Source organism: Mastigoproctus giganteus, chromosome 10 (genome assembly GCF_048544385.1).
Source record: "Mastigoproctus giganteus isolate SK-2022 chromosome 10, ASM4854438v1, whole genome shotgun sequence".
Taxonomy (NCBI): domain Eukaryota; kingdom Metazoa; phylum Arthropoda; class Arachnida; order Uropygi; family Thelyphonidae; genus Mastigoproctus; species Mastigoproctus giganteus.
In genome coordinates, this window is record NC_143584.1 from 163,026,806 (window position 1) to 163,054,052 (window position 27,247).

The 27,247-nt window shown below is 36.7% G+C and overlaps 1 protein-coding gene across 1 annotated transcript in view; it reads left to right on the forward strand.

Moving 5' to 3' along the window:
* LOC150079440 (polypeptide N-acetylgalactosaminyltransferase 13-like) overlaps window positions 1-27,247 on the forward strand; it is a 111,892-nt gene that overhangs the window by 11,583 nt on the left and 73,062 nt on the right. Inside the window, exons 3-4 of the mRNA XM_090383718.1 lie at window positions 8,476-8,642; window positions 10,541-10,596. Coding sequence (XP_090239844.1) covers window positions 8,476-8,642; window positions 10,541-10,596 — 223 coding nt within the window. The remainder of the gene's footprint in view (window positions 1-8,475; window positions 8,643-10,540; window positions 10,597-27,247) is intronic.

Sequence of the window (27,247 nt, forward strand, 5' to 3'; positions counted from 1 at the left end):
TGATGCCTCATAGCCTTAGTTGCTTTGGCAAAAAAAAAAAAAATAAATAAATAATAATAGGCTGTTTTAGCAGCATTATACGTCTCATATAATTAACAAAGCTTTTCAGTGATGTTGTTTGCTTAAAAGTAACACATTTTTAATTAACTCGTGGATTGAAGTTAATTCTACTTGCCATTAGCAACAGATAAAAATAAATCTTTGCTCTCCTGCAAGCAAAGTGCGACTTACTGCAAAAAATGCTAATCATTACCGCTACAAATAAAATAACTTTTTCTTATGTGTGTTCAGATATTTTTAAAATTATTCCTGTAACTTTTTGATCCTACCCTGTATTTATTTCTCTTATAAAATTGTATTTGATATATTATTGCAGTCGTTGGATTAATGTGTGTGTATTATGTGAACCCACAAACAAGTTTTAAAACCAGTAGTGATTAGCACTGTGTATAAGTTGAAGGTTGGGAAGACAGAAGATATTTGTTGACATTAGACTTGAAAATATGTGAACTACAGTATTTCAGCAAATACATGGGAAGGAAGGTTGTTCCACAAAATAGAAATGGAAGGCATAAATGAGGAAGATGAAAAGTTGGTTCTTTGTGCTTGGAGTTGTACAGTGAACAAATGCTGACTGCAGCACATCTTAAAACTGGTTTGGAAGAGAGTGGAAGAATTACAGATTCCAATTCAGAAGAACTGTGCCCATGGAAGTATCTGTAGAAACAGCATGCAAAAGAAACTGAATGTTTTTGAGACAGAGTGGAGAGACTTTACAAAAGATGGGTCATTAATTAACCTGACTGCCCTCTTTTGAATCAAGTCAAGAAGCTTGAGAGAGGTTTCGGAGGCACCACTCCAGATGTGGAAACAATATATCCTTGGCAACACATTTGAGATTTGTACAGAATGAGTAGTTGTTTAGAAGAAAAGTAATGCCAAGAGTGAAAAAAAAAAAAAAAAAAAAAAAAACAGGGTTGTTTTGATTTTATTTAAAAAAAAAAAAAAAAAAATAGAAAAGTTTATAGAAACTGGAGATGTCAGGTCTAGTAAAATTAGAAGTTTAAAATGAGTGAGCCCAAAATTCTTTCTGTACACCTTTAAGCCACTCACCAGACATTACCATTTCTGCAAATTTATATGTAGATATATATGCAGTTTTTTTGTTTTTTTTTAATCTTTTCAGATTACTTTCTCTAAGAAGACAATCTACAGATTTTTATGAGCAATCGTTCTTAATATATATATAAAAAAAATCCAGTTATAATAGAAGCTGAAATATATCAGACATTTTAATATTTCATCTACTGAAGATGAGTTTTATTAGACTGCAATATTATCCATGCTTATTGTAAGCTTAATGTGGTGAAACCCGTTTTTAGTTTCCAGAGAAAAGCTGGGGCAACCCTTTTCTTACATCTTGTAGTATGAGTGATGCTTTTTGAGGTTATGATAGTTATTATATTCCTTACATTTTTGAAGATACAGCTCTAAAATAGTGTTCAGAGGCTGGCTGCTAAATAGTTTAACTTAACTTGTTGGTAACTCTCTGGAGGCTTCCAGATCAGCTAATGTATAATATTCCTGCCTCTATTAAACCAGATAATGACCGGAGCGAGTCCAAATAGTGTGTACGTGAGAAATATTGTCAAGGTTACGTTATATCAAGGAGCTGGGTATATTCTTGCTGTGTGTACACCATATCCAAAAATTTTATTAATTCATTCATGCCCCCCCCTCCCCTGCTTTTACAGATAAACTTGTACCTGCCTACATAGAAAAGGTTAAGTTGGCAAAGGCAGATTATGAGAAATTGCTGCAAAGAGAACAAAGTACAGGGAATTCTTCATATATGTGAATACTAAGAAGAGAAGAATGACTCAGATTGGACCCTTGAGCGATGGGCTTGGGAAAGTCTCAACTAACGCAGTTGTGGGTGAATAGAATAGGTATTTTGTATTAATATTTATGGAAGAAAGGCCTTCGTAGGGAAGGGAAACAAGTTTTCAGAAAAACTTTTCTGAAAAGTGAATAAGGCCCCTGGAGTTGATGGCATATATCCACTAATTTTGATAGAGGCGACAAGAGAGTGCATTAAACCATTATGGTTAATAATGAAGGAATCACTGGACTCAGTAGAGATTCCCTTGGATTGGAGAAGTGCCAGTGTATTGCCAATACATAAAGGCAATTCTAAAAGTGGAGTGGGAACTGCTGACCACTCAGTCTGACTTCAGTGCTAGTGAAAATCATGTAATCAGAGAGTGCAGTACAGGATCATTTGGATATAAATGAAATACAGAATTGTTTTGTAAATTTAAAATCATGTTTAACAAACCTGTTTAGCTTTTTTGATAGAAATTCATGAACTGGATGTAGGAAATAATTTTGACATTGTTTATTTGGATTTCAGCGATGCATTTGACTCAGTCCCACTCGAGAACTTACTCTATATGCTGAATTGTGTCAGAATTAGAGAAAGAGCATTATGATTAATGGCTATTCTTTATATTGGGTCAATGTAGAAAATGGGGCTCCCTTAGGATCAGCACTGGAATCATTGTTGTTTTTGATTTTATTAAATGATGTTATTCCGAATTAAACACAACATGGTTTTGTTAAGGGAAAATCGTATTTAACTAACATAGTAGGCTATTTTGACATTTGGATTTTAGCAAGGCATTTGACTCGGGCCCTCATGAAAGGTTACTGTATAAGCTTGAATATGTTGGGATTATTGGAAAAATTCTAAGATGGATTGCTGGGTGGCTGCAGGGTAGAGAAGGTTGTGATTAATGGATGTTCTTCAGATTGGTGTGAAATCAGAATTATTGGCTCCCAAGGATTGGTTCTTGGACCACTGTTGTTTATGATTTTAATAAACGACATTGACAAAGGAATGGAAGGCGTGATGTCAAAATTTGCAGACAATGTCGTAAAGATTGATAGAGTAGTTGATGATTAGTACCAAGCAGCACATCCTTCAAGACAACTTGAACAGGCTGGAAGAAAGGTCAGAAAAGTGACAACTGTGTTTTAATGCCAGGTCTTACACTTGGGGAATAGCAACCCCAAAATAAATTATACAAATGGTGGGGTTGAATTAAAAGCAGTAGAGAAAGAAAGGGATCTGGGAGTTATAATATGGGCAGATACGAAGTTTTCTGAGCAGTATAAACAGGCAGCCAGGAAAGTGCACGGTGTCCTATTATGATTTATCGAAGTCATAGACCACAATTGGAATACTGTGCTCAGATATGGAGACCTCATCTGAAAAAAAAAAGACATTGAGCTTCTTGAAAGGGTCCATAGATGAACGACTTGCATGGTGAGATCAGGAAAAGGGCGAAAATATGACTAAAGACTCCGATTGTGTGGACATAGTTTGGCAACCAGGTACCTCAGGGGTGACCTGATTGAAATTTATAAGGCTCTGAGAGGGATTATTAAAATGAATTAAGGCAAAATTTTTGTTGTTTTAAAGAATTTCATGACTAGGTCATATAAATTTAGATTAAAGAGGAAGAGAGACTAGATTGTAGGAAGTTTTTTTTTTAGCTAGTGAGTTAGTGATTGCTGGAACAGGTTGCCTTTGCAAGTAGTTAAGGATGAGAGTTTGAATAAATTCAGAGGTCAACAACTGGATAGTTACCTATGTGAGAAGGGAAGTAAATGATTTGTATGTTATTTACTTTTTTTTTTTTTTTTAGTGCAGCAAAAACCTGTGGCTTCCCTGCCACAGGTTTTTGATGTGGCTTTTTTCCTGCGCTATATGGCTGTTATTATTAACAGAGGGATAAAGAGCATTTAACAATAAGCTTTAAGCAGCACTTCTTCTGGATGACATAGACTTCAGGAATGGTTAGAAAAGTGGCAGCTTTTCTAACCATCTCATTTTTAACCTTAATACAGCATTTTGCTGCATTAAGTTTTAATGCAGAAAAATGCAAGAGCTTACACTTGGAGAATGGCAACCCCAAAATAATTTATACTTTTTGTGTGGCTGAATTAAAAACAGTAAAGGAAGGAAGGGATTTGGGAGCTGTGATACAGCTAGATACGAAGCTCTCTGAGCAGTGCAGGTGATATGGATTTGTCATACATTGTCTTGTAGAGATATCATAATACCACTGTGCAAGACAGTTGTAAGACTGCACTTGAAACACTGTTTCAGTATGGACACTGCACCTAAACTATGATGTTATGCTTCTTGAAAGGGTTCAAAGATGAGCAATGCACTTGGTAGGATTGGCAGGCAAACAGGCATCCATATAAGGAACAACTTCAGATATGTTGGCTGCAGAATTTAGTAACAAGGCACCTTAGAGGAAAACTGACTGAGGTATAAGAGACTCTGAGGAGAGAAAGTAAAATGAATGTGAATGATATTTTCACTGTTATAAATGATTCCAGAACTAGGGGCCATAATTTCAAATTACAAGGGAAGAGGTTTATACTGGATTACAGGAAGTTTTCTTTAAGCCAGCAAGTTGTTGATTACTTAACTAAGTTGCCTTCACTGCTGGTTGAGGCTGACAGCGTGAGGTGACTGAAAGGAAGTCAGTTGGAGTGTATCTACAGCAGGAGGGAGTCAAATAGGTGGATTTTTTTATTATTTTATTTTATTCTTTTGTATTGTATTTATTTTATTTTGTTCTGTTATTTTATTATTTATTTATTTTATTTTATTTATTATTTGTATTTATTTATTTTTTTGTTGGTGCTGCAAACCCCTCAGACTTTCTTGCACCATATTAGCATTAGTAGAGGCATATGATGCAAGAATACAAGCTTATGCAGCATCAGCCAAAAAAAAAAAAAAAAAAAACACACACACCCATTTTCACCCCTCCATTCGTTCAAAATACCTGTCCAGCTGAGCCCTTAAATTTATTTAGGCTATCAACTTCCACAACAAGGGATGGAAGTTTGTTCCACCAACCAACTACCCGCTGGCTAAAGGCAAATTTCCACACATCTATCCTACATCTGTCTTTCCTCAATTTGAATTTATACCCTCTCAGGTGATTATTCTGAGGAAGAATCCCATCAGCATTGAGCATGCTCAAACCATTCAAGCACTGTAATTTGCAAAACTTAAGCCTTTCTTCATAAGAGCAACCCTTTGTTCCATTCACTAATCTTGTTTCCCTTCTCTGTACTCGTTCCAGCAGCTCTATATCCTTCTTGAAATGAGGCCTCCAGACCTGTATACAGTACTCAAAGTGTGGCCTGACCATTGCCTTATACAAGGGAATAATCACCTCCTTATCCCTGCTAGAAAAATTCCTGTATCTCATTGACAAGATACCATGAGCTACTCTTGCAATCCGTCTGCACTGCTCAGAGAACTTCATATCTGCCTGCACAATTACCCCCAGGTCCTTTTCATTCTCTACCACTGTCAGTGTAGTACCACAGAGTTGATACGTTACTCTGGGATTACTGTTTCCCATATGTAGTACTTTACATTTGTTAAATTAAACTTCATTCGCCACCTCTCAGCCCATCTGCTCTGCTCAACCTTTCCAGATACTGTTACAGTAGCATCCTTAACAACCCTGCCAACCTTTGTATCATCTGCAAACTTGGACATTAAGCTTGATATACCATCATCAATATGATTAATACTAAATTTACTTAATCTATTAAATGCATCATGAATAGTCAAGTTAATAGAACAGTCGTATTTGTGAAAAGATCTAAACCTTCCAAACACTTCCTCACTCATTTCACAAATATACATGGTCTCAGTTCCAATCTTAATAAATGTTAATTTCTGCCTAAAATCTGCCAAGCCCCACTTACATTTTCTGACAGTCTTAATTATTGACTGCTTTAGCCACTACCCATCTTAGTTACCCTAACTATATGCTCTGATTCATTTCACTTCAAAGGTTGTACCTGTGCATGTGTCTTCTCTGACATTCCATATCAGAGACCTCCTTATTTGGAATCTCCTCTGGCTTAAAATATCTCTGTCCCATTCTGTCAAATTCAACTCTGTTCATTTCCTTTACTTTCTCCAGTCTAACTTTCCTAACAGTTAGGTAGTTTTTCTTGGTGATTTTAAATGTACAACTCCAGGAGGCTCCAATTTTCTAGTTACATGAATCCAGCTGGTTGAAATGCCAGTGCTTTTGCAGTTACTAATGACTTTGCTTAGCTTGTTCATTTGCTGGAATAAACTTTCATCTGTTGTTGTGGAAGTTGATAGCTTAAATAAATTCAAAGAGGAACTGGACAAACATTTAGAGGGAATGGTTGTGTGATCTAAAAAATGAGTGAAAGGAACTGTGGAGTGAGCAGTGCCAATTTGAACAGTGCACCAAACTTGAATGAAAAAGTTATTAATCTATTTTCAACAAATAAAAGCCAAAGAATGGATTTTATTTTTAAATAAAATTTCAAAATTATCGAAGTCTGTTAATGGTAAGTGTCCAGTTAATGTTTAGTAGTATTTTTAACTTGCTTATTATTATTATTACCATCTATGTCTACATTTCTTATAATCAAGGCAATTCAATGTAACTTTTAAGAAGGCAGCACCCCATACATCAGAGTCACGAGCCGCCACTGCTCACAACAAGATAAATTTCATCTTCACCACTGGTTCCCTTGTTATCACACTATTTTTAATCAAATAAATTACAAAAATGTTGATCCACTAGTTATTCCTGCTTCCTGAAGGCCAAAATAGCATTGGCTATTTTATAATTTTGAAATTATAATGTTATACACCAAATAGAACCCACATTGAATAATTTTTCTACTCTTTTGTTAGGGAATTGTTTCATAATAATAGAATAGCAATTGCTTAAAAATTGCTATTCTATTATTGTTTCATTTAAAGATGAGACAGATGCTGTCTCACCTTTAAAATAAATGATAAATAGCCATTTTTTAAAGCAGTACCATGCCGAGGCAACTCACAATAAAGGCAAAATTCATTCTGCTGTCAGCATTAAGACAATTACATTTATTAGGCACTTTTTAAATCCTGTCTGCCACAAATCAGAGAGAGAGAGAGAGAGAGAGAGAGAGAGAGAGAGGGGGCGAGAGAGAGAGAGAGAGAGAGAGAGAGAGAGAGAGGGGGCGAGAGAGAGAGAGAGAGATGGTCTTAAGTCCAGAAGTGACTGTTTCGGCAAACATATAGATGGGTACCTGGACAGTTACGGGTTACTTGAGCATTCTAGTTGGTAAAGTCCCAGATAAAAGCTTTAAATTATAAATTAGCTTTCAGAAGACTTGTTATTTTTTAAAAATTTGTCTTTATTTTCTTCCAAAAAGAGGTAATTGACTAGGATACCAGAGTTGGTATTTGGTCCCCTAATTAAGCTATCTAGCCAGTATGTCAGTTGTCTGTTCATGGGCTGATTTTTATTGTATAATTATACAATAATATTATTGTATAATAATATCACAGCTTAATGGAATTATTCATATGGAAAGAAAAACTTCTTCCACCTGAGATTGACTAATTATAGTCCTGATTGTGAAGAGGCTTCTGAAGAAATTTCTCCAGTCTATGACAGGATTAGTACCAAACAAGTTAAGTTATAAATGCCTTTTTTTGGAGATTGAGCATATTTTAAATTCTTATCTCTTCTTTTTCATCAGTTTTTAGTACCTAAATATCCAAGCACTGTGATCACTAGTAATGAAGTTCGTTACTGGTGATCACAAGAGTTTCAGGAATAGTTTCCAGTTATTTTTCTTACCCTTTGGCTAGAATAGTGGCTATGATTGCTGCCTTCCATGCCACTTGAAAAATGCCTGAGTCAGGATTTTTATGGGTGGTTATTTTTATGGGCTTTTTTTTTTAATCCTGTGGTGAAGTAAGTTGTTCTTGAATGAGGGTTTCTAAGGTTTTTTCCCCCCCTCAGAAACTTGAATTTGGTTTTTTTCCCCTTTCAGAAAAGCAAGCAGATTAACCATAAAATGCATGCAATTTACAAACATTATATACCAATCGTTCATGGCCTCGGGTAGGCTGCCTTAGTGCTATAACTAAAACAGTCAGCCAGTTGTTTTTCTCCATGATATTGATGATTCCAGTAAACATGTTCACCATGAACAGGATCAGTTCACAGTTTGCTTGACTCCCTCAGTCTCTTTTTTCACAATTGCGTGATTGACTCTACATAAAATATATTAGTAATTTAATATCCTTTTTGCTCAAACACACAAAATCACTTGAATGACTAATGTCAGAGACCTCAAACAATAATTGAAAAATTAGTCCAAATAAATTATTCATTATGAAATGTTTGGATATCATATTTTAAACTTGATCATGTGAAATGTTCTATTTCAAACAAGATTTTAAATTATAAAAAAAAGTCAAAAGCAGTTTTTTACACTCACTTTTGTAAACTGAATAATGTAATATTGTTAAAGTATTTTTTTTAAAATTGATGCTTCCAATTTGAAATATCAGTGACAGAATTGCTTATATAGAAATTTTTTGTATAGATGTAAGAAGAAAGACTATCCTAAACATCTTCCTACAACTAGTATTGTAATTGTATTTCATAATGAAGCTTGGTCCACATTACTGAGAACAGTCCATAGTGTTATTAGAATGTCTCCCAGAGCTTTATTAGAAGAAATAATCCTTGTAGATGATTCTAGTGAACGAGGTTTGTGAAAACAAAATCTTATTTTTTAAAATGTGTGTTAATACTCTACAGAACATTGGTATTTATATAGTATGTTGTGAATTTTACTTTTATTGACAAAATCATACATATGAATATAAAAATTAATTTAAATTATTTCCATGTTGTTCAAATTTATATGCAGTACTTATGCATGACTTTTTCCACAGCTGTCTAAACTATTCAGCTTTTGCGAGGTATTCTCTCTCTCTCTCTCTCTCTCTCTCTCTCTCTCAGGATTAGCATAAAATAACTTCCCATAGAAAATAAAAAATTTGGTAAATAGCAGCTGTTTATATTATTTCAAGGGAATGCAAAACATTGTAAAATCTGTTTTGATTCAAAGTATCCATGATCTCAGTTATGAGGTAGAACATGCATTGAAGAAAATGAAGAATCAAAAAAGTCCCAGGTGGTTACTGTAGAGTTGTTAAAATTAGGAGGAAGAGACATGACACAGAAACTGGCAAGACACTTCACAAAATACATTAGGAAAGGTGTGTGATGCCTAAGGAGTAGAATAATGCAATCACAATTTTGCTGCATAAGAAAGGAGGGAAATCAGAAATTATAGACCATTTGGCTTGTTGTCCCACATTACAAGTTCAAAAGGGTCGTTACTAACAGATTAGAAAGAGTATTTGATGAGAATCAACTGAAAGAGCAAGCTGGCTTTAGGACAGAATTCTCAACTATGGATCACCTTCACATAATATCACAGCTTAATGGAGAAAGCAAATAAATATAAAATGACATTATATTTATTAAAATTATATTTATATTAAAAAAAAAATTGTTTGATTTGTTGATTTGTGAAACCCCCAGGGGCTCACATCTGGTGAGTATGAATTGGCACACCCAGGGTCCTGAGCTGGATATCATCATTCTTCTCTTTCTTGGTGATTCCCTTCTATTTCTGACTCTCTCTCTCTCTCTCTCTCTCTCTCTCTCTCTCTCTCTCTCTCTCTCTCTCTCTCTCTCTCTCTCTCTCTCTCTCTCAGGAGGGGCAACTCAAATTTTTTTTTGGTTTGGTGCAGCAAAAGCCTCAGGCTTCCTTGCACCATATGGCTAATAATAATAACGTAAAGGCATTAGACTCCATACAACATAAGGCAATGTTTTTGGCTAATTTTGTAAATTCCTAAAATCAAGGATGGAGAGGCAAAATTTAAATTGAGGAAGGATGGTTTCAGGGCAGAATTTAAATTGAGGAAGGATGGTTTCAGGGCAGATGTGCAGAAATTTGCTTTTAGCCAGAGGGTGGTTGATTGTTGGAACAAACTGCCATCTGGTGTTTTAGAGGTGGGTGGTTTGAATAAAATCAAGGAAGAACTAGATAAACTGTTAGACGGGATGGAGAGGTGAAAGGGAAAGCTTTCCTTTTTTTCCCCCATTTCTTTTGACTGATTCTGTATAAGCTTGTTTTCTTGCATCATTTTCTGCTACTACTAATAATACTACTCTTTGTCAGTGTAAAGAGGATGTTCCTGAAAATATATTTGAGTGCTTAAACAAATGCAAACATTTTTACGAACAGTATACTCTAAAGTCCAGTGTACAACAAAATATTACCTAATATTTTACAAAATATATAATTCTGATTGTATTAATATTATGTGCATGAAAAAATAATCATTTCTTTATATGTATGTATGTATTAAAAATAGTGTTTTTAAAATGTTAGAAAATTTTTTTATTCCTAACTTATTTCTGATTTATTTTGCATTGTGAAAAGGTCATTTTTCTTTATAACAAAATATCTGTCTGATTAATTTTTTTCAAGCGAACAGTTCAATTTCATTAGCAGTCCAACTGTTCCACAGAAATATTGGATTAGTATTTTTGTTATAAATCTGATAATTATCTGTAATTTGTTTTAGATTATCTTGGTAAACAGTTGGTGGATTATGTTGGCAATCTAGATGTTCCAGTAAAAGTGAGTAGAATGTAATTTTTTTTTTTTTATTATATTTGTATTTTAGATTCAAGAATTGAATTTGATGTGCCTTTTTTAATTTTCTTTTAACAAACATAATTTTTTATGTTACAGAAAAATTTTGTATTTTATAATTGTTTATTTTAGGAATAAGTTGTGAGTGCAGTATGATTATAATTATTCATTTTTTACACATTTACAGAGGAAAACTAATTGATAGAAATCATTCATAGACATAAAGATGGTGCAGTATTTGGTAAACAGCTTGTCTGATCCATCCGTCATTGCTTGAGCTCTGCTAATATCATAACCTTGGTAGCTGATGTTCTTTGAAATTTTTTGTGGTGAGGAGATCCATCATGATGCTACTCGTGAACTATTCTTTGATCCTTGGATCACGGAAAAGAATCTTAAGTTTCATCCATGTTATTTGGTTGTTCTTTATATTATTCCCATTGCAAAATTCCTTCTGACATTAGTAAGTTGTTTTATAGCAATTCAAAGTTATTATTTTTACTAAAATCTATTCACTGTGGTAGAACAGACCAGTTTTGGAAAAACTGGTTTGGTTCCTGTTCTGTAATTTGTGGTAGGTTTATGATTTTTTTTTTTTTTTTTTTACAAAATGTGAGAAGCATTGTGAATAAATTAGTAACTCGTTGATATTATATTACTTTATACGTTTGATTTTATTGGGATTGTTGAAACCTGACTGTATGCTTATAGTGGTATTGTTTCTGCTGCTGGTAACTTAACTATTGGTCGCCCACTTGAATCATTCCAGTGGTAGTAATTGTGGCATTTTACTTATAGTCTATTGAGTAATTTTTCATATCAGGAAGAGTTTTCTCAAATGAATGAGGCTTTGATAGGATGGTAGTTGGATGTAATTACACTAATCTTCAGTTACTTATTATTGGGATGTATTGTCTTCCTTCAATTACTGGTATTGTTTAAAATAGTGTGATTTTGCAGGTTTTTAGTATTCTTGAAGTTTCTCACTCCCCAAGGAATGGTGCAAGATCGAACTGTGTTTATTCAAACATTGTAAAGTGCCAGGTTAAACTATTCTCTTCTCCCATTCTCTTCACATTAACAAGTGTACCCACTATAGAATATTCTCATTGGGTACCATAGTTTTCTCAGCAGTACGTAGGGTCGAATCTAGTATTTTTCATGATGAGGGTTTATTTGCCTAAGTATGTTAATTCCCTTGTTGCCATTCCTTTGGCGCTTTTTCCAGGTCAGTTTGTTATGTGATTCCTATAGAGCTTACCTGGTGTTGGATGTTACAGTGGATTTCATATCATATTCGTAGGATTTCTTAGTTTAGTAAGCCTTTGTCGAATTTGGTCTTTCACATTTGCTTAAATTAAAGCAGTATTCATGTAGATCTTATAAGAGAGTTAACTGTGATGAAAATTAATAGAAAAGGGTAGAATTTTTAGTAGAATTAGAAAAAGGTTTAGAATTTTTTTTCTCAGAACTGGTTCCATTCCCCACCCACCGAGAATTTTAATTTAGATGAGTGTATTAACCTTGATGTAAAACTGAAAGTATTCTGCAGTTGATTTTAGTGTTGGTTTCTTTTTCTATTTTTCTGACATAGGTCAGAAAATCAGTTGTGGTAGTTATTAACTCTAAGAGATTGTTCAGCTGTTGATACTGTTATGTAGCCAGGACTACTGGTTTTATATTTTTGATTTCTTTTTATACTTTTATACTGACTATTCAACTGGATTATTTTCCATCTGTTCCTGTTCCAAAAATGCTTTGCCCCCACATGGTTTCATATCACAGACCAATATTGGTGTACTTTCTATTTTTAAAAGTTTTTTACATATTGATATTAGATTAAAGATACATCACAAAAATGTGCTTCACACCCTTACACCTCCAGTAATCTGTACTGTTGGTGCACAGTAGGATGGTTCCAGGCCCTTGTAGTTTGCTTTCATCAGTGCTGAAAAGCATAAATCAGAACTCATTGCCCCCCATCCTTTCTTTTTTTGTAACCAATAAAGCAGTATTTTTTAGTTAGTGTGTGAGATATGAAGGTCTCTTACACCCATAGGGCATTTTTTGTTGAGTTCTTTATATAGTGTGGGCACTTGATGCCTTTTGTAGTGTTCTCACATTGAATTGGGAGGTTAACATTCCAGCATTTGGTAACAATTACACTTGATCATCAGTTTCAGATGATGCCTCCATAGCCAGGTGGGCAGGAGCAGCAGTGCGTAGCACACACTTCTTGATTAGACTGGGGTTCGAGCCCATGATCACCAAATACGGAGGATGCGGAAAGGTCAGGGAATGACCACTGCATATCCCTGGAGCAATATGGTCTTAGTTGCTAATGCTCCTAAAAACCAAATAACAACATCAGCTTCGGATGTCAAGCACCTTGCTTTATCACCTTAAATTTTCATCTACAGTTGCTTGACCTCACTCTTATTCAACAACACACACACACACACACACACACACACACACACACACACACACACACACACACACACACACACACACACAACATTGTGTCAACAGTTCTCTTCCTGCATCGGAAAACCCTGTCAGCAAAACTTGCCAAAGCAGGTAATTCTGATTTTCAAGGAATTTTGTTAAGTCACATTGATCATATATTCATATATTCTAGTTAACAGTTGAAGCTCAGCTCTTAAATCTACATAATAATTACATTGAAAAATTAGATGTTGGACAGTCTCCGGAAAGCCGCATTTGCACATTGGAAAGACAGCTAAACCCGAAGAAAATAACTTTGAGTTTAAACTGTCATGTCCAGACAACAAAAAGGTCAAGTTTGAACCATGACAATTGGTACTTATTAAATTTGGCCACATTTGGCCTAAACAAAAATGTAACTGTTCCTGTAAAGGCATTTGATTATTTGTTTTGCCATTCTCCCATAAATTGATTCCTTATTCTAGATATGTCATCCTTTGTAGAGAGGTTTAAATTGATATAATACTTATTAAGTACCACAGGCAGCTCCTTCCTTCTGTGATACTGTAAGTAGTTGAAGATAACCTCATACTTAATTGGTCATTTACCAGACAAAACCTGAATTGTCGAAGTGGATATTGTCCGGCAAGATCTAGATGTAGCTATAAGAAAGAACCTTTGTGCCTGTGTTAAGTATCTATTTACCAATGATCTACTTATGCTGGAGCCCCATGCACCTGCAGCATAACATACTATAGGAATAAAAATACTCTTACAATATTGTTTTAAGTGTGGAAGATTTTATACCCCTTGAACCCTTTGTAATTTTGATCGACTTGCCGGTCAGAGTTTTAACCTTTTTTTTCTATTTTTGTCCACTCTACCCATAACTAACATTGTTTCATTTTTATAATTGAAATTTCAAGCTTTAACTTGTGTGTCTGACACAAATCATTTGCACGAGTTTCAAGTTCAAGTCTAGAATCTCCAAGAACAAAGTCATTGGCATATGCCACCTTTATAATTCTGTCACATTCATTAGCCAGCCACCCATCAAGGACCACGTTCCAACAGATAGGTCCAAGAATGGATCCCTGGGGGCAGCTGCAGGTCACCAGTCTCGTAACAGAACTAAATCCATGTGAGACAACAAGAAACCTATTTTGGAAATTAGTTATAAGACAATATAAGAGCACAGAGACCCTTCTGAAACCTCACCAGAACGCTCTACAACCAAGCAGTGTCAAAGGCCTCACGAAGAGGCCGAGGATATATTTACTAGAAGAAGTTGAAACTGAATCCATAATATACTTTATGGCATCCACAGTGGATTTACCCTTTGTGAAGCCAAATCGATTCTGTACCTGTAAGTTTTTATTGCTATAGTATTTTGTGAATCTTTCTACAATTAATTTTTCCAGTACCTTGCCAAGGACTGGAAGCAAAGCAATGGGATGATACAAGGAAGCCTGATTAGCTGGTTTATCCGGACTTTTTCAAAAGAATTTAGAGATTTGCTTTCTTCCAAGAAATAAGGAAGGATCCTTCACCAAGACAAGTGTTAAATAAATTTAGGAATAATTGGGGACACTTTGCCCAAACTCGTTTCAAAATAGTTACTTCCATTAGATCAAGATCAGGACATTTACATCTCTCATTGAACACGCCACAGAGCCAACTTCATTTAGCAAAAAATCCTCCTCAAAATCAGGTTCTTTATACATTAAGTGGTCCATTCTGTGAAGGGTTTGCTCAGAACTCTCAGGTATGGTAACATCTTGTTTAATAAAATCATCCAGAATTGCATTTATGTAATCCTCCCATGAAAGTGTTTCAGAATTGTCAGGCTTTAAGACAGATGAAAAGATTTCATCCGGATGGATCTTCTCAACAACAAGCTTATAAGCTAATCCTAAAGGTTTTTTTATCTAAAGTCTGTTTGATCAGGCAATTCCAAGCCAATCTCTTTTCTCTATATACAATTAAAGTACATATTTCTAGCCAATTTATAATTTGTAAGCCTTATGCATCTTCTGAGGTAAATATTTACCCAGTTTATTTCAACTAATAAATTCTATAATTTTTACTCTATCCACAGAGCTGAATTCAGTATAGCTGGAGCCAGAACTGTTTTCTTTAATTTTCCCACTGCAAATTTCAGAAATTTCTATTCATTATCAAAACAACAAAAATGTACCATCAATTGTGCATTTTTTTAAGCCTTTTTCAGTTATTTTTTTTCACCCCCATCCTAACTAGCCTAATGCTCATGAAACACAATACTCTGTTCATTTGTTTTTTAGATGAGCATGCTCCTCTGTTTACAAAAGGGAGTTATTTTTACACTGCACTGTGAACGCTTCTTTGGCATTGCATCATAGTTTTTCGTAAAGTGTTATCAAGAAGGCAAGGAAAAAAAATGCACGCAACTGTTTGTTGGCATAAGAAAAAAACAAAAGAATCGCAACAATTGTTTTTGAAAAAGGAAAAAGACTGTATTCCTTTCTTCAATATGTATTGTATCTACTAACACAAAACCAAGAAAATTCATCTATTGGAAGCCACACTGGAAACAGAAGAAACTGGTGTAAAAACTAATTACTACAATGTGCATTTAATAATAATAAAAAAAGTTTGCTTTATTGTAATTGTTTTTAGGGAACAATATCAGTACAGCACGTTTTCTGGATATATATTTGATCTTCTAATGAAATTTCAAGAAAATATTTCTATTGATAGTTGTGTTATAAACTTTTAAAACTGTTGTACAAAAGAAAAAAAAATCATCTGCTATGAATGTTTTTTTTTTTTTTTTTTGTTTTTTGAAACATGTATTGTTATCATTTTATGTATCATTAGCATTCTTTATATTGTCAACAATATAAAGCATTGTTTATATTGTCAACAATATAAAGAATGCTACGCCTACTGGTGGATTGTTCAAAATATATTGTTATTATTTTTTTATTGTTAGAAAATATTTCAATGTTTCCTTGGTATGCATTTGATGTTATCACGAAGGGAGAAATTCTTTTTATTACACAAGCCAAGAAAAATTCATCATCCAGTGTCATATGCTGTTATGAAGTCTGCATTTCCTGTTTTGAGCTGCAATAAAAAGATATACCCTATTGAAAAATAAATTTACTCCCTATTTCTTCTGTTTTACTGTGGGAAGGTTATTTCACGCAATCAAGCCTGTGACTGCAAAATGCAGTGCTGTTTCTTGTATTCTCTCTATCTTGTGAACTCCTCTGACTGTGTGGTCGTCCCAGAGTATAAACAGAATTTGTTTGTTTGACTGCTGTCCAGATGGCACTATTTATCAACTCTTTTATTGTCTTCTAATTTACATTGTGTTCAGATGATCTGCTTTGGGAAAATGGAAAGTGCTTACATCAATTAGGAGCAAAAACCATTTATATTCCCACACCATAACGAATTACTTTAGGTACAATAAAGTACTACTGATTGATTTTACCACAAGGAACTTTCCACAATAAAACATCTGTACAAGGCGAAAACGTCTGGTCACTCGAAAGCAACCATAGTCATTTACTTTTAAGGACAAGCTGTACAGCGATGTTTGAAATTTATAATGCAGCTCACTTGCCAATATTTCCAGAGGGATTATTGACAAGTACATGCTAGAAGCAGAAAATGTTCTCCACTACCCACACAATAGCAAATTATTTTATAACTTATAACGCAGCTATCGATAGAAATATTTTCTGGAAATTTTGTTAGAAGATAAAATATACATCCAGAAAATGTGTTGTACTGATTTTGTTGCCTACAACAATTACAGTAAAGCAATAAAGCAAAATATTGTAATGAAGCAATAATGTGCAATTGCGTCTTATCCAAGAAACAGTTGCATGCATTCCCCCCCCTGTATCAGGATGACTAATGTCGGCTTCAGTGTAATTCATGGTTCTGTGTAAGTTGATTTGCTTTAGCATGCAGTGACGTACACACGTGGTAAATTCAAACAAATGCAGTGACGCATTCTATAATCAAGGTCAATGCCTACTAATAATTTAAAAAATGCATACTTGATCTTACATTTTTGCTGTTTTTGCATTAATTAATAGTTTTTTCTGAAATTTAAAGTTGGGAAATCAAAGAAAGCACTTCTGTTTATGTATATTGAGAGTTTCAATTTTGTAGATTCAGTAGAAATTATAGAAATAATTAGTTTATTTCAGGGGGCAATTTTCAAATTAGGCTTAAAAACGAGGGGACCGATTTGGGTGTAGAAAGGACAAATCAAATTATTATATTAGGGCCACCCATTATTTCTAATATATACCCATATATGTATTTTGTCTGTAAATTGCGTGTGTTCTCTGGTTGATTTGCCTGTGTTTGCTGGATGAAAAAACCCCAGTTTCTGGGGGAAAACCTTGCTATCTATGCCTGAGACCAACTAACTCAGCTACAGAGTGAAAAAAGCCCATTAAAGTTCTTCACGTCATCGACAGGATTTGAACCCAGGCCTTTTCCACCCAGTGTGGGGAGGATGGTGACGATACCACTGTGCTACCTGCGCAGACTGTGTAGAAAGGACATTTCATTCATTTGAGTGAGCTTTCATCCCAAGTTGCCACCTGCGCAGACGATGTAGAAAGGATGTGTGTGTGTGTGTGTGTGTGTGTGTGTGTGTGTGTGTGTGTGTGTGTGTGTGTGTGTGTACTGGTTCAGGGTGGTTCCCAGGCAAATGCCCATCTCCACCTAAATCATTTAAAACAGAAAATCTGTAAAGTGGATCTGATAAATAAAAAGATAGCTAAGAAATAAGAAGACAAAACATATTTTTGAAAAGAGAAGTAAAGTAAAAAAAAAAAAAAAAAATTTAAGTTAAGTTCATAATCTAAGCTAAGTTAAGTGTATAAACAAGAAATTTTGAATAGGAATGAATAAAAGTAAATATAAGAGAGATGTTTGTGAATGTAGTATGTTGTTTATGTCAGGTCACTTTGCCATCAGAAAGGCAGCTGAACTCTTCAACTGCAATCTGATGCCCGTCCCTGGCACGTGGAGCCGGACCTGGTTCTGTCTTTAAAAGCTGAAGCGCCAAAGCGCAATTAAACACTCAACAGAGAGAGTGCTAGACCGTTGAGTGCCAGCTGTCCGCACAAATCCAAGAACTGAACAACAGCCGAACAAAAAAAAAAAAAAAAAAAACCACTTAAGTGGTCCATGCCCAGGAGCCCCAGACCCGACCAAAAGCTTCCAGGTCTGAAGCTCCCAAGCCCTGATGCAATCAATGAAGATTCTGGTTGTAGACGGCCAATTCAATGTCCGTGAGGTTTCGTATGATAGATCTTTTAGGGAACACAGCATTTGCATACTCTTGTAAGGCCTGAAAGTTGTTAACTCCTTGCACCAATCTATGTACGTTATCTTCATTAAAATTAGCTATCTGTTTTCCCAAAAGACACCGTTCAGCATTATAATAAGGACAAGAGAACAAAATATGCTGCCAAGTCTCTACCGCTCCACAAGAACACCATGGATCCGGCTCCAACCCTCGAGAATACAGTTTATCTCTGATCGACCCATGACCTGTTAGCAAAAAACTGGTATACATAGACGGATAGAACCACGACGACACCGGTTTAGTAATGGCAAAATCTGCCACAGGAATGATCTTCCTGGTTATCTCTCCCACCTCTGAAGAACTCCACCGTGCTCTCCATATTCCGACCAACCCAGTCCAAATTCGAAGTTTCTCCTCTTTAACTGTAGCTGTAAGATTCAATGACATCCCTAGATATTGTGCAGGAATACCTTTCCGCATCGCATACATCATTCCTCTATAGACCACATATAAATCCAGAGGTAACAATCCAGTAATCACCTGAAGTGCCACCGTAGACACAGTCCGTGGTGCATACAAATAAGTCAGTATCATAGAACGTTGCAACGACATTAACTTACGTTGGATTCTGGCCTTGAACACATCCGCAATCCATACACCGGCAGCATAAGCAATAATTGGTAAAAAGATCGTCTTGTAATATAAACTCTTAGTTTTTTTACTAAGACCCCATTCTCTTCTTGAAATTCGTACAACTGAGTAAATAAACTTCTTTATTTTGTCATTCAAATGTGCAACATGTAAATGGAACCTCATCCTATTATCCAGTATCACCCCCAAGTACTTAATGTTGGACACAAAAGGAATTTGCCTTCTGTTTAACACTACTCTAGGGCCGACCGGGCTAGCCGAGTGGGTAAAGTACCTGCCCGGCAACCCAAAGGTCGCGGGTTCGATTCCCGCCTCGGGCTTGGATCAAAGTACTGCAAAAACCTTGGGAGGTGCAATATGGCCACAGAAGCCGATGCGCCAATAACTACCAAATCAAAAAAAAAAAAAACTACTCTAGGTGGGCGGTTATAATTAAAATGATTTTTAAATACCATGAATTTAGTTTTTGTGGATGAAATTTTCAACTTGTTCCAGGCAGCCCAATCAGCAAGCTCCACCAAAACTTCCTGTATTCTATGCTCCAACACAATTCTAGATCCACCCGGGACCCCCACAATCAAATCATCCGCGTACGCCACACGGAAACAACTTATAGCTAGAGACTTCTGCAACCACTGATCCAGTACGGCATTCCAAAAAATTGGACCAGCACTGATCCCTGTGGACATCCTTGGCCTACATAATAGCTATACATTAGGTGCTTCGCGCATACCTTTACCAATCTATCTCTAAAATATGAACGTATTACTCCATATAAATACCGGTCACAGCCAGACCTCCTCAAAACACTCAGAACACTCTCCCACCACACGGAGTCAAAAGCACCTTCAAAATCTACAAACATAACCAAAACATATTTCTCGGAAGAGGACTTCACATGATTAATTAATGTCAATATTGCCTCCTCGGTCGAATGACCCTTCTTGAAGCCAAACTGAAAATTCGATACAGCATTACCAACAGTCAGGACGTCAACTATTCTAGAAAGCAATAACCTCTCGAACAGCTTACCGAGGTTTGATAAAAGCAAAATTGGCCTATAAGCTCGAGGATCATCACGAGGCTTACTGGGCTTGTGTAGAATCTTGAGAAGAGCCACTTTCCACGATCTCGGGAACACTCGCTCCAACAAACATTTATTATACATTTTGAGCAATACATCTGGGCAGACCTCAAAAAACTTCAACACAATTTTATTTTCTAACAGATCCAACCCTGGACATTTTTTAGTGTTCAACCTCGCGGTGGCTACCCCCAGCTCAAACAACGAAAACAAACTTATCTCCGATGAACCATCATACACCAGATTACTCAGACGTATTCTGGCCTGATCAACTGTATCCGACTCCAACACATCCTCAGGAAAAAGTTCCCCAACTATCCGTTGAACAGTACTAAACCAATCATCAGTTTCCACCCCTTCGGTCACCACAGGACAGACAGGACAGAAATAAGTGGTGGAGTTATATTCTTGGTTAAGAAACCTTTAAAATTTAAGGTGGTGCACCCAGTTGACATGGATAGCCAGTGCAGTGTTGAGTCAGTTTGGTGTGTTTATAGGGCAAATGACTGATGAATATAACAAACAATTATATGAACAAATAAAGTGGGCCAGTAAATCAGAATATCTTATAGTGGGGAATTTTAACTTCCCAGTTATTGAGTGAAACTTATGGGTTGGTCACTCACATAGTAGCACGACTGTGTCAGCAACTAATACTATAGATCTGATTATCAGCAGGGACTCCTCATGCATTAAGAATATCCAGATAAAGTAACCACCAGGTGGCAGTGATTGCAATATATTGATGTGGGATCTTCTTGAAGTTATAACTTCTGTCAAGGGTAAAGGGAAAAGATTTTGCTTTTGTAAAGGTGACTACAGCAGTTTTAAACAAATTTTTAAATGTTCTTCAGTAGAGCCAACTGATAATATTACCAACTGCAAATTCTAAATGGGAAGCATTCAGGGAATAATCATAGAATCTACTAAGCTTTTTATGCCATCTAAGAGATGCTGTGTAAGGTTTAGACAGGACACAAAAATCTACAGTAACCAAACTAGCCTGCAGTAAAGTCAAGTCACTAATATCAGGGATGTCCAAAAAAAGCAAGCACGGCTTAAAATATCCCAATACATCTTCTGCAGTAAAGCCTGTTTCACATAATGAAGGCTTACCTATATGCGATTCCTTAAAATCAAAACTGTGGAATGAATGTAGCAAGATTCTTCTTATGCAGACTCTGCTGGACCATCCACTTTAATAGATTTGGACTACTAATCAGAAAATTATAACACACCACACTTAATTAAGCAAGGAGAGTTGAATAACTTAAAATAAATTAATAATCTTAGAATAATATGAATGATCTCTATGAAGTTTTTTGTTTTGTTGTTTATTTTATTTTATTTCTTTGGCTGCTGTATAAGTTTGCATCATTTGCTAATACAGGCAACCCCCGTATAACGTGGTACTTCCACAACACGGTTTCGCTCTAACACGATTGATAAATTGCAGCAATCCTCACACAACATGGTAGTTGTATACAACATGGTTTCGCTCTAACACGGTTAGAGAATTTTGGTAAACCTCGTGTGACGGGTATTTTTGTGCGAGGAAAACCCTGCTATTATGTTGAGTGTAAATTTTTAACATTTCCACTCTTTTTGAATCCCCACTGTTCACTCACTAGTCAAAACAGATATTATTGAGAAATCCCTGTATTTTATTTTGTTGGGAGATCCCCGTGTTACGTTCTGTGTTGTTGAACTTGTGGAAAAATCTAGATTTCAAAGTTTTATCACTATTGGATAGCACACCAGGCCATCCAAAAGATTTACGTCATCCACCTACCACCACATTTGTACCTATGTTCCTACCACCACAGTTGTACTGTACTAGGTTAATACAACTTCTTTCATTCAGCCATAAGATCAAGGCATTATATCCACCTTTAAAACTATTACATCATAAAATCGTTATAAAGGATTTTGAAAAAAATTTGATTCTGAATATATTGAAGTAATGGAGGCATGGAAACATTTCTCAATTGTGGACTATATCAGAATCATAGCTTTATTGTTGAAAGAAATAAAACCGTCAATGTTAAATGCATGTGTAAAATTGTATGGCCAGAGTCAGTTCATTCAGGAAATATGGTCAAATAGGCAGAAAACAGAATCGGTGCAATAGTAGAACTTTCTACATCGGTAGGAGGGGAAGGTTTTGATATGACTACTGAAGCCCTCATGGGTAGCACAGTTGATAGAATCGCCCGCCACTCCATTCAAGAACTGAGTTCGAATCCCGTTGATGATGGAAGGAATTTTTATTCGTATTTTTCACACCGTGGAAACCAAGTGACTGAGTTAGTCAGGCGAGGGTAACATGATTTTTTCTCCCAGAAACTAGTGTTTTTCGTTCAACAAAACAGAAAATTGACCTCAAGACACACGTAATTTATAGACAATAAACACATAGTAATATGGCCTTAGTTGCCGATGCTCTTAAAAAAATAAAAATAGATATGATAACTGAAGGTGTTCAAGAATTACTAGTAGAAAAAGAGGCTGGCAAACTGATTTGGTGGAAATGGCATTGGAGGTAAAGCCAAATCAATTCAGAGGATGATAGTGCAGATGAAAATTCTAAACTTCCAAATTTTACACCAAAAAGCATACGGGATGGCATAAAGTTAGCCGAGCAATTAGAATCTTATTTTTTGAATGCAGATTCTTGAATGAAAGGAGCCCAAAGTTCAAAAGGGCTTCAAAAATGCTTATTTCTATACAATGAAATTCACAAAGATTTATCAAACAAAAGCAAACAAACCCAGATTATTCATATTTTAAAGGAGCAGAAAATGCACAAAATATAGAATGGTGTATTTTTGTTAGTTTTGTTAACGAAAGGGTGTATTTTTGTTACTGTTTGGAATGTAACCCCCATTTTTGTACTTCTTCTTAGTCCCGTATAACACTGTTTTGCACAACACAACATTTTATAGGAACCTAACTACCATGTTAGCAATTAGCATTAGTAGAGGCATTTGATGCAAAAAAGCAAGCTTATGCAGCATCAGCCAAAAAAAAAAAAAAAACCACTTCCTCTAATACCTGTCCAGCTGAGCCTTAAACTTATTTAGGCTATCAACTTCCACAAGGGGTGGAAGTCTGTTCCACCAACCAACCACCCGCTGGTTAAAGCCAAATTTCCGCACGTCTATCCTACATCTGTCTTTCCTCAATTTGAATTTATGCCCACTCAGGTGATTATTCTGAGTGAGAGGAAGAATCCCATCAGCATTGAGCATGCTCAAACTATTCAAGGCCTTATACACCTCTATCAGATCACCTCACTGGTGCCTAGTCTCCAGACACTGTAATTTGCAAAACTTGAGCCTTTCTTCGTAAGAGCACCCCTTTGTTCCATTCACTAATCTTGTTGCCCTTCTCTGTACTCGTTCCAGCAGCTCTACTTCCTTCTTGAAATGAGGCCTCCAGACCTGTATACAGTACTCTAGGTGTGGCCTGACCATTGCCTTATACAAGGGAATAATCACCTCCTTATCCCTGCTAGAAAAATTCCTATATATCATTGACAATATACCATGAGCTACTCTTGCAGCCCGTCTGCACTGCTCAGAGAACTTCATATCTGCCTGCACAACCACCCCCAGGTCCCTTTCATTCTCTACCACTGTCAGTGTAGTACCACAGAGTTGAAACGTTGCTCTGGGGTTGCTGTTTCCCATGTGTAGTACTTTACATTTGTCAATGTTAAACTTCATTTGCCACCTCTCAGCCCATCTGCTCAACCTTTCCAGATCCTGTTGCAGCAGCATAGTGTCAGTAGTGTCCTTGACAACCCTGCCTACCTTTGTATCGTCTGCAAACTTCGACATTAAGCTTGATATACCCTCATCAATATCATTTATGAATACAGAAAACAATAATGGACCCAACACTGAGCCCCGAGGGACTCCACTAATAACATTAGTCCATGATGAGCAGTGTCCATTGATTACCACTCTCTGTCTTCTCCCCCTCAGCCACCCCTTTATCCACAGCAGCAATTTGCCTCCAGTGCCACACTGCTCCAATTTGTGCAGCAGTCTTCCATGTGCAACAGTATCAAAAGCCTTTCTAAGATCCAAGTATATAATATCAAAGTTATTCCCTGCATCCAGTTCCTTTGTGACTGCATCATAGTATCCAATCAAATTGGTCAGGCATGACTTCCCCTTAACAAAACCATGCTGTGTCCCAGCTATAGCTGAAGTCTTGTCTAAATGATCCTGCAGTGCTTCTTTAACTAGTGCCTTCATTAATTTTCCTGGAACAGAAGTTAAGCTCACAGGTCTATAATTACTTGTGTCAGCCTTTGATCCTCCTTTGTGAATTGGGGTGACATTTGCACATCTCCAGTCTGTGGGTACCTCCCCTGAGTCCAAGGAAGCTCTCATAATTATGGCTAAGGGTTTGCTTACTTCCTTTGCTGCCTCCTCTAATATAACTGGATAGATCCCATCCACCCCGGATGCCTTTCTTGTGTTTATCTTTAACAATTTCTCCTCCACTTTACTCTCAGTTATTACAAGATTCTCTAGCTTACTGCTAGAGTTGAATACATCTCTGGCTTTCCCCTCACTAAATAACTCCTCGAATGTGAATGTCGATGCAAAATATTCATTTAGTTTGTTAGCTACCTGAGCAGGATCATCAACAGTTGACCCATCGATATCAAGTGGACCAATCTGATTCATCCCCTTCCTTCTAGAGTTTACATAAGTAAAGAACTCTTTGCATCCCGTGCCAAAGATTTCTCGTAATCTGCCTTCACCTGCCTAACCTCATTTGTAACTTGGTTACAGATCAACTTGTATCTATCATAGGCTTCTGTGTCATGTGTTAATTTGTATGTATCCCATGCATGTTTCTTCTCTGCCATATGCCTCATCAGTTCATCTGGCATCCATTTAGGCCTAAACCTTGAACAGTATTTCTTAGTTGGTATGTAAAGCCTAGTAGCTTCCAAGATAAGTTCTTCGAATGCTTCCCATTTTGCATTCGCTGTTGGTAACATCATCAGTTGGTCCCACTGTATAGAATTTAAATACTGTCTCAGTCCATCGTAGTCGCCTTTATGAAAGCAATAACCCTTCCCTTTACCCCTAATGGTAGTTACCTCTTTGAGTAAATCCACTTCAGCACACTGTGATCACTGCCACCTAGTGGTTCATTTATCTGCAGATTCTTAATGCATGAAGAATCACTGCTAATAATCAAATCAAGAGTATTCCTCCCGCTAATTGCCTCCCGAACATGCTGATGTAGAAAACAATCATCCAATAAATCCACAAAAGCCCTGCTAGTGTGTGAGTGACCAGCCCCCAAATTCCAGTCAGTATCTGGGAAATTAAAATCCCCCATTATAAGACTCTCTGATTTACTGGCCCACTCTATTTCCCTGTACAGTGTCTTATTATACTCATCAGAGTCATTAGGCCTATAGCACACTCCTACTCTCAATTTTGATCTCCCAATGCTTATGTCACACCAAACTGACTCGACACTGCACTGTCCAGCGATGTCCACTGGCTTCACTTCCTTGGATTTTATGTATTTCTTAACTAATAGCATAACCCCTCCTCCCTTCCTATCCAGTCTATCCTTTCTGTAGACGTTTTACTCCCCAAATTCCAGTTCTGCATTCCTTATATCTGTGTGACACCACGTCTCTGATATCCCAACAATATCTGCCTTTTATGTTTTGAGCAATACCTCAAATTCATCAAATTTATTTACTAAACTCCTAGCATTGGTTTAGATGCAAGTATACATGCACCTATTTCTATTCTTAGCTACCCTAACACAACCCATGTGTTTACTTGTACCGCAATGACTCCCGGCAGTTTCTGAAATATCCTGCATCTTGTTTTTCAGGCTTCTGCTCATTCCAATAGAAGCAGTGCAAGAATCTCTTTCACCTCTGCCAGTGGCTACTGTTAATGTATTCGTCTTTGTCTCCCCCCAAGCTAGCAGTTTTCCGACCCACCTAACACTGCCTCGATAGATCAGCAAATATTCTTGCACCCTTTCTATTTAAGTGTATCCCATCCCTGTAGAAGCAGTCTCTCCTGTTAACAAGTACAGTCCAGGCTGAAAAAAATTCTACCCCTTGAGCCTTGCACAATCTTTCCAGGGCCGAATTGATCGACAAGGCTCTCATCATATACTCCCTCGTATCGTGTCTGGGCAGAATTGCAGACACTTTCAAATTGAACCCTATTTCACGGCTTTTTTTCAACAGTGACCTGTACTTGTTAAGCAATTCTGCCCGTCTGCTACTCTTGATATCATTAGTGCCAACGTGTACAACTATATCACCTTTTGTGCCCTTAAAAGATGATATCTGCTCTACAACGTCATCAACCTTTGCCCCTGGCAGACATACCCTGGTCCTGTTCCACCTATCCTTTTTACAAAGCATGTTCCCCGTTTCCTGACAATAGTCACCAACAACTACTAGTTCCTTTGGGACCAGTGCATTCTGCCTTGGGGATTGCAGCCGACCGGGCTATCCGAGTGGGTAAAGTACCTGCCCGGTAACCCAAAGGTCGCGGGTTCGATTCCCGTCTCGGGCTTGGATCAAAGTACTGCAAAAACCTTGGGAGGTGCAATATGGCCACAGAAGCCGATACGCCAACAACTATCAAATCAAAAAAAAAAAAAATCTTGGGGATTGCCGCTGTGTTGTGCGACGACCAAGTGCAAGCTCTGGCATTGATGTGGGCAGCTGAGAGCTTGATGGGCCCCTCAATTTAGTTCCTTCGAGGGCATCCACCCTGTTCTTCAAGCTCTCATATAGGCCCATAAGAATGCTGAGTTGTTGCCTGATTTCGATACACTCCTTGCATCGCACACACACAAACACACCCCCCTTGGCAATATCATGTCCCGTACCTGAATGCTCCACAAACATCATGCAAGCTGTGCATTTTAGAAGGCTGTGATTCAGAAGGCAACTGCCCCCCTCAGTTCTCCTCTGTACCACAGCACTTCCATTAGCTTGAACCTTTTGTTTTGCTGCTCTGGTCTGAGTCGTGATTTCTTTTAATTTAAATAAAATTTCAATTTCAGTTTATAACCCTAACTTATCTCCCAACACAGTTATAACGGGATATATATTT